Below are 8,918 nucleotides of genomic sequence, written 5' to 3'. Positions count from 1 at the left end.
GCGCTTTCACACTAGGTTGATAATCTTCTGTTACATTGTGAAATGCTCCAGACAATGGCATCTGCTGCTGTATAGACACCCCCCCCCCCCCCCCCCCCCCCCACACACACACACCACACACTCCTCTGACCACGAAAAAGTCCCCCTTCCTCACATCCCCCCCATGGTTTGATATACTGTCTCGATTTCCATTGTCTCCCTCTCCCCTTCCCACAAGACACACACACACACACTTTTCACACTGCCTTTGCACCACTTGATATTACTATCATTCCCCCTGCCACCCTAAATGCCATAATAAACTTAACACCAAAAGTAAGGAAATTTGTAAGGAACATGCATTTGTGGGATGCGCAGCAGAGCTGAGTAAGTGGGTTGCGCCCATTAAAATTTGCTAAATCTTCTCTGCCCATGCCAAACAGCCGATTCTGCCATTGACTCGAATGGTGTTTGGTGGATTGAACTATGCAAGAACATATGGGGCACCATTTAAAAAGGAACTAAATAGGCTTTCCAGTATTATAATATTCATTGCCAAAAAGCATTGTTACCACAGAGAAATAATCTACCAAAGACAGATTTCCTTACTTTGCGTGCTACGTTTATAATTGCTCCCAAATACATTGATTTAATAATTACTCAAATCCATGTTCCTGTTTCTCTGTCTCCTTTTATTGTAACAAACAGCTAACAAAACAGCATGCAGAGGGCTGATTACATGAGATAATGTCAAATACATTATGAAATAATTATGACCAAATACTCTGTTCATAGTATATAAAAGAAAAAAAAGAAGTTTCACTCAAACATTGATTCGGGAGGGAAATGATCCAAGCCCCTGCTGTGTGCACCATACCGCTATCCCCAATCAATCCTCCACATAACAGCCAATCAAAACTGAGTCCACCTTAAAACCCCACTCTCAGCAACGGAAGAGTGGGGTTTTGCATGAGAAGGACCTGGCAGGGCGAGAGGGGGGAAGATAGAGAAAGGGACAGTCACAAGAGACGCAGAGAGAGAGAGAAAGGTTGTGTGTAACGGGATTCAGAGGATGGACAGACATGGGTGAATGTTGAAGCGAGGGAGCTGGGGAGTGGTGGAGATGGAGGAACAGAAAAAATGTTCCCTGATGCACTGCCAACCAGAGCAGAACGAAATTGCTTCCGTACTACAATATTCCCCCCCCCCCCCACCACCTACACACAAACACACAAGAATGTCTGTCATGAAACACCCTTGAGTTCACAAATTATATATTTCAACTCTCATCCTCTTGTAGCGATTGACTTAATTCCAGTACAGGAAAGACAGGTTCCTTTGTTTGCGTTCCTTCGTGCTGGATGAACAGATGGATCTTACTGAGAACCAGAATGAGAGGATAGCACACTCCAGTCAACGCCAAGTTCTGTGCGTGCATGGGTTTGTGCATGTTGTGCTCAGGGCACGTCTGATTTTCCATCCTGTCCCCTGTGTTGAACAGTGAGGGGTGGACAGGATGTCCAAGTCCCCTCTGGTGCATTTCCTGCGTGTGTCAGTGAGTGTGTGTGTCTAATGTTGAACATCCAACTCTCAGAAGTAGATGAGGCGGCTTATTAAATAGATCTACATCGATAAAGCCAGAATATGTATTGGATAACAGTGAGCAGGTAGCAGAGTGTGTTTTTTTCAGAGGAGTCTGGAATCTAATCTCTTTTTTTTTTAAAGATTTTTGGGCCTTTATTTTCACAGAACAGATGAAGATATGAGAAGGGGAGAGAGAGAGAAGGAATGACATGCAGCAAAGGTCAGCAGGTTGTTGTCAAACCCGCAGCCGCTTTGTTAAGGAATAAACCTCTATGTATGTGCGCCCGCTCTACCAATTGAGGTATCCTGGCCACACAATCTTATCTCTTTAATGTTCAGTACCCCTAACTTTCATCACATTCTGAATTTAAATAATCCTTGCATCCTCAATTAACTGCTCTATTAGATGCCTTGTTCTGCGATTTAAATGTAAGGACATTACATGGGAAGCAGAAACTGGAACTACATGGAGGAAGGCAGGGTCATTGCCATGTGAGAGCCATTGAAGAGCCTCTGGAGGTGATGTCGGGTGCAGTGACAGGGTGGCGCTGACTGGGTGGTGGCTCTGTGGCTGAGGCTTGTTGGTTGGAGTCCTGGAGTCTCTCTCTTGTTTTCCCTCCTTGTTTGCTTTTTGAACCCACATTTCTCTGTACCCAAGGCAAGATTTTCTTGTACTCTCTCTACTCCCACCCCTGTAAATTAACCAGAAGCCTAGTCTGTGGCACTTAGCATAAGATTCATAGTATGAGATGATAACAGGGGGGCGTCAGTCTGCTGCACCCACGGTGCTACCACTAGGTGATGACAAAGCTCAGTGTATCCAACAACAATGTGCAGTTGGGCATTTTATCTTTCATTCTACACTGGTGAAGATAGTAATGAGACAACTGACACAAGCTGTGTCTCTTGTGTACTTGAGCAATAGCTCACGTTGATATGTATGGTATGTTGTGATTATTTCACAGATAAAGAGCATTGTTTGGCATGACGCGAAGAAGAGGTATATAGTAGTATACAATAGCACGATAAGTATACAATAGCACAGCTATGAAAGCATCAGATTGCTTAACTTGAGCTACCCCTTTTACACTGGAATGTTTTAACAAGAAAATGGAGCCAATTACAAATACAGTTTTTGGAGCATTTTACATGAAGTGTTGGTCATTGGTCTATATTTACCTCGTTACTATTATACTATTCATGTAATGTCCTGGGTCATAACATATTTAAAGTCTGATTGCTTAATTGTTTTGTTTAATAGTTTTTTGTTTGTGGGGCCTCAGTTTGAACTTATTCTTCAGAATGGCCCCATATAAGGTGTCACTGGAACATTATCAACACATTGTGACCGCATGGTCATAGTCAGAAAACGCTAAAATAAAACACCAACTGTTATAGAGTAATTTTATAGTTTTTCAGAATTTGAATTCTCGTTAAAATAAGGTTTACCAGTAACTTGTTGCAAGGCAACAGTGTTTCTTCAGGGCATCATGAACAAAAGGAAAACAAAAGCTTAATCAGTTATTGTTTTTGAAGCGCTGCAGTGTGCTGAAACACACTCCTTGGCAGCTTCTCTGGACACAAAACTGAAACCAAACATTCTTAAACTTCAAGTGCCCTTTACAGTTTAATTCAATTGCTAAACCACGACTGGAGTCACATGTGCAAAACTCAAACTACAGTCTGCACTGCAGCAGTTCACGTGGACCAAACTCTAGTTCCTTTTTCATTGCTAGAACACTGTTCTCAAAACTATACACTTCTCCCATGGCTTTAACCACAACCTGCAGAACACTGTGGATTTGTCAGCACTTTGTTCAAAAGCTAACACTCTGCTGTCAAAACTGTAAACCACACATTCAAAACAGAATAGATCTCAGTCTGGCGCCAATCAAACACTGTGATTGTAATTTTAGCTGAAAGACTAAGCAGGCGTCTTGTTTTATACTTGTTAGTGAACATACTATACACTATACTTTACTGTACTATACTAACACACTATATTTTGACTATGGTACTGCATTCTTATTGTTTCTCAGAAAGTAATGGAGGTAAAGGCAGTGGAAACACCACATTCATTAGTATTCAGAGAGGATACAGACATGTAATGTGATGAAGAACACTTGCGGCATAATGCTAGAGAGAGGCAGGATTACCCATAAGTCCCACTATTCTTTATTGTCATGTACCTTTTTAGGTTGTTTTCCTCAGTAATTCCATAAATTAGTAGAGACAAAATAAGCAAACTTCTGATTTTCATTCCGTCTTGTTTACCTTGTAAAAGTGGTATATTGTAAAGTCTATATTTTCTTTAAAGAAACCAATTAGTGAAAAGTTAGTATTTTCTGCATTGGTGTTTGTGTTAAGAGTTGAGTTGCTTGGAATGAGTTTTGCAGGTGATGTGAACTGTTTAGCTCAGGTGACTGTAGTTTTAGTTTTGCATATGTGAATGGGGAACAATAAGTGATCTAGCTTTGTGTAAAGGGACTTGGCAAGACATACCGAGGCACAGCACCTCACTGGGTTACAATGAACCATCAATTTTGAATCAAACTCACTTTACAGCAACATTTATTTTACATTTCAACAAGTGAATGTAAAATTAAGTATGTGTACAAAATATGATAAAACTATTTAAAAAAAAGAAAAAAAAGAGAGGTTTAAAATAGTATGACATTCATGGCTAACTGATGACAGCACGGCACAGATGCCTATAGCAAGGTTCCAGCTGAGGGATTTTGAGCTAAGGTATTCTTGGGGGTTGGGCTGGTATGTGTCCATCATGAAGTTACGGTATGCCAGGTAGCTGAAGTGCCCGGGAAACATTGTTGGTTCATTTTCCTGAAAATGAATTGCAAAAGTGGCGACTGAATCCTAACTGTAAGAAAAACAAAGATGGCAGCCAATCTGTGGTTTTATGATACATTTATTCCAATAGTTTGTATATGACTAACTGTTCGCGGCATTTTAATGTAATCTAGTATCAGAGGACCTAAACCGAATTATATAAATGCATTCCTGTAAACCAGATGACCTTATGACATAATGAAAATTTAATATTCTCGTAATGTTACTGCTACAATCACTACTTCACTGCAAGTGATAAGATATTGAAAATGGTTTTGGATGTGTAATTATATACAGATAAAGCAGATTGAACTGTAACCTAAAGAACAATTTAAAGGGTGGCTGGTGGTAGACTTGATGTTGGTAGTACAACATTCCTGGGAATTTCAGTCCAGGAAATCTGCAGAGGGCTTAACCACTTTGCCGCTATTTTTTTCACACAGGTTAGAAAAAATCGTAGCAAGATTAAATATAAATGTATTCACAATATTATTTTTAAATTCAAACACTGCAGTCAGTTTGATATACTGTATGTTTTTTGCCTCCAACGTCGCCTTCCAGGCAGCGAACACTAACTGTAACCCTAAAAATAACCATTGCCGCGCTGCCTGGAAGGAGATGTCGGGGGCAAAAAACACCAACCCATAAAGGCCCATACATCACCTCTGAAAGCTAGAGGATGCAGGATGAATAACTAACACACACACACACACACACACACCTTTCAACCAGTGGTGCTGGAAGGAAGGAACCCAAATTTACATGGGTGGGCAGTATTATGCACACACGCACATAAACACACGCTTATGCACTGCTCATTGGCGTCAGGAAAGTGTAGAGATACAGAGATAAACCCAGAGTGAAAGAAAAGAGGAGACAAAACAGCAGTTGTCACACCAGTCAGTGAAGGCCAGGTATTTGGAAAAGCTGGGTCACCTGTTCAGACATATGCATCATTGCATCCAGCCAGTGACAAGTTAGCAGGCGTGAAGAAAGGAGGGTGCTCACAGTTGTTGGGTGGGGAGAAGGGGCTGCACAAAAGATTAAATCACCTGACGTGTCCCTTGCATGTTGACTAAGAAACTATAAGAGGACCTGTTCATTACCAAAGCCTTCTTAGGACTATTTGCTTGGACAAAAGTAAATCTAGATTCAAATACCTGCTGAAACAAACAAGAGGCTTCTCTCAACATGAGCGTGCAATTGTGAGTACAGCTGATAAGATGCATGTTTGCGTATACATATGTTGCAGTGCTTTCTGTACACAAATCTAACATCTGCATTTGTTTCTGCTCTGTGGAAATCAGGGTTTGATTTTGTGATTTTCTTGCATTCACCAGGAAAAATGTGGCTCTTGCAATTGGAGGTGTATCATTAACAATAGCAAAAATAATAATTTCATTTAGCTGGCCATTATTCTTCCTCTCCCTCGTTGGACTCTTCGCCACACCAATGTTATATTCACAGTAAGTCTACTTGCACCCTTGCTTACAGTTTTTTCCCCCTTATCAACAAATTTAATCTAGTTTGAAGCATTCATAGCCTGTGAATATGTTTATGAAGGTTGATGACAACCTCAGTCCGAAAGGACGACGACGACCGAGCAATTTGCTACTCAACAAGCCAAGAGTCGCTGCTTCCCCGAAGTCGCTCCCGTCCCCGAAGCCGCTCCCGTCCCCGAAGCCGCTCCCGTCCCCGAAGCCGCTCCCGTCCACGAAGTCGCTCCCGTCCACGAAGTTTCTTGTTAGGAACCAAGCAGTACAGGCATTGACACATGTACTATCTAATGATTTGTAACTTGAATCAGGTTCTGTTCAAATAAAATACTGTTGGTGCAAGGGGGTTTACATTGTATTTTGATCATGAGTTGGAGTGAACATGGGAAGGGATGTTTGGGCTAAAAGTGATGACTTGGATGTGATCTTTGGTTTATCATGTAGCAAATCCTGTATGTTATCTAACATGTGACTCAAACATATCCTATATAAAGTATGTCTAAGGTATTGAAAGCTAGAGTGTGTACATCTGAAACTCTCCAAGCTTCTGCAGAGCTTGTCAATCAATGCTGAATCTTTGATATAATAAACTTTATAATCAGGAAACAGTGTTTAAGTGGCTTTCTTTCGACACATCATCCAGCATTGTTGTTCAGACACCACACACAGTTGTTAGAAAAACAAAGGCTTCATTTTGACAACTCAAATCACTTAAAGTTTCAAACAAATGTAATAAAAGTGGGTCTTTAACTAAACTGAAGTCAACGTAACAATACTATACGGTGCGTCTTAACATTACAAACCTGACCTCCCAAATGAAACAAAAGGAGGGGTATATACACACAAAGGCCTACACCAAACACAAAGGGGAGAAAAATGATTTTGCTACAATAATCAAGACCCAAAATAAAATTACTAAAGAATCAAACACTCTCTTCTGTCCAACAGAGCTGATTGGGCTTTTTGGGACTGGTCACATCTGTAAGCACAGCTGCTCTGGCAGTTAGGTATAAATTTGTGGTACCAACCTGACGTGCCAAGGAAGGACTTGAGTTGGGTTCTTGTTTGTGGGAGTTGGCTAGACTGGAGGGCCTGAACCTTCTGCGCTTGTGGTTTGATGACCCCCTCTTCCAATGACATGACCAAGGTACTCTGTTTCCGCTTTAGCAAAGGTACACTTGGCACCATTAACTGTCAGTCCTGCAACATGGAGACACTCAAAGACCACTTTAAGGTGTTTTAGATGTTTCAGATTGATATTCTAAGTCTCTGACAACATAATAGAAAGGGCTTCTACATATGTAGACCTTTAAAACCTCTTTGAGATGTGATGTGCTTCCCATATCTCACTATAAACAACAATATCATCCAGGTAAGACATGGCAAAATCTGACAGGCCACCCAAAACTCTATCAACAAGTTTCTGGATGGTAGGTAATATCTAATAGTTCATGTGTTTAGCCTGTTCAACGACTGTGTCTACCCCAAAAATGTGTTTATGCTAATCTCTCTAGAAAGTGTGTGTGTGTGTGTGTTTGTCTTTGAAATAACTCATGAACCTTTCATCCAATCTACTTTACACCTGCTTTCCTGGGTACCCAATGCAATACACGGTTGGAATTTTTTTATTTTAATTTCTTATTGAATAAATGTAAGAGACAGAAAAAGTTCTATTATTTTGAAAAAAAAAATCTTTTGGTCATATATGGTTATTAAGGAACGTGGTGGGGGCAGAGTAAGCCATACCAATATTTGTTCACCCGTTTGGTTTTGTGTATGAGAGAGGGGGTGACGGGGGACGTCTAATTTTTGCCGACCGCTGATTTCTCGCTTTTCCAATACTGTTTTAATGTTGTTATGCCTTCTAGACACCACTTTGTATGCTAGTAATACAATTATGGTATGTATTGGATGCAGAACCTTGTTTGTGTTAATGCAAATAAATCTACAAAATACGGTTGGATCCGTGATCATTACCAGCAAGTGTGTCTGGCAAATGAGTTATTCCCCTACACAGCGACGGCACGATAAATGTTGGGGAAAAAGCGCTGCCATAATCTGGCTTTCTCATGTCAAGCCTTCACAATAAAGGCCCAGCTCAAATATTGTCCTGATCATTCCGCTAAGATGAACATCAAGTGAGGCATTTTGTTGACAATAGTCTATCAACCTTTTTTTAAGTGTGCTGCTAATTTATATAACTAATAAGATTAATATTGACAGCAGCACCGCTGTCATTAAACGCAGACTGTGGCAATTTCAACGTATAGACCTAGCGATGAAAAAAACCACAAAAATGAAAACTTCTTATTTTCACTGCCTTCCATGCCGCCCTCTTTCAAGACACATACACGACTAGAACAAAAGACAAATTGAGTTATATGTAAAACAACTTTAATGAGTTGAGTTCAATCTTCCGATTTATCAACTCTGACGTCAGAGAACAAATATTTCACAAATATGACAGACTGAGCCATCGACCAAATTACACAATTTGTCTATAAACATGTGACTAGTACTGAAGAGTTCAATTTCTTAACAGTTGTTCCTTAACAGTTCTGCCAGTGTTAATTTTGTTTGTGTTTGTCCTGGTTGAAGGACAGGTGTGTCGGTTGTTTTCCGGTCAGTTCAGTTCAGCTGTGACTGGACGCTTGAGGACCCGACTGAGCTGGTGCTATCCCATCAGGCTGCGAGGACGGGTCTAAGACAGTAACAGAACAAGATAGTGTTACCACACTTACGCACGCACTTTGAAGCCAATTCAACACTGAAGAATACTTACACATGCCGTTGGGGGCTCCAGAGAGTCGAGGAACCATTGTCTGGCCATTTCCTCCACCAGGCATCATGCGGTTGGGCATGGACTGGCCTGAAGGATGAGGCAGGGCTAAATGTAATGAGAGGACCAAATATTTGAACAGATAAGAGATTAACACACAAGTTGTTTTCTTGTGTCCTAATAAGGTTAAACAATTTTTAGAGGCAGTTTGACTTTCGGATTGTGTGTGTGTG

General features: G+C 40.8%; 1 protein-coding gene and 2 long non-coding RNA genes across 3 annotated transcripts in view; 1 reads left to right on the top strand and 2 right to left on the bottom strand.

The window, feature by feature from the left end:
- Positions 1 to 2,941: 2,941 nt before the first annotated feature.
- Positions 2,942 to 5,351, bottom strand: LOC117956366. Its single transcript, XR_004659237.1, has 3 exons — positions 5,289 to 5,351; positions 5,126 to 5,131; positions 2,942 to 2,952 (listed from the first exon to the last, which is right to left on the bottom strand). It is a non-coding gene; the product is annotated as an uncharacterized LOC117956366 (long non-coding RNA).
- On the top strand, positions 5,338 to 5,986 carry LOC117956363. Its single transcript, XR_004659234.1, has 3 exons — positions 5,338 to 5,615; positions 5,751 to 5,876; positions 5,974 to 5,986. It is a non-coding gene; the product is annotated as an uncharacterized LOC117956363 (long non-coding RNA).
- Positions 5,987 to 8,409: 2,423 nt separating this feature from the next.
- smarcc1b (SWI/SNF related, matrix associated, actin dependent regulator of chromatin, subfamily c, member 1b) overlaps positions 8,410 to 8,918 on the bottom strand; it is a 9,354-nt gene continuing 8,845 nt past the window's right edge. The window contains exons 27-28 of the mRNA XM_034891319.1: positions 8,689 to 8,793; positions 8,410 to 8,607 (exon numbers count right to left, since the gene is read on the bottom strand). Coding sequence (XP_034747210.1) covers positions 8,540 to 8,607; positions 8,689 to 8,793 — 173 coding nt within the window. The 3' untranslated portion in view covers positions 8,410 to 8,539. The remainder of the gene's footprint in view (positions 8,608 to 8,688; positions 8,794 to 8,918) is intronic.

Source organism: Etheostoma cragini, chromosome 14, assembly GCF_013103735.1.
Source record: "Etheostoma cragini isolate CJK2018 chromosome 14, CSU_Ecrag_1.0, whole genome shotgun sequence".
NCBI lineage: Eukaryota > Metazoa > Chordata > Actinopteri > Perciformes > Percidae > Etheostoma > Etheostoma cragini.
The sequence above is the reverse complement of the archived record's forward strand: the minus strand, read 5'-3'. Positions and strand labels throughout refer to the sequence as shown.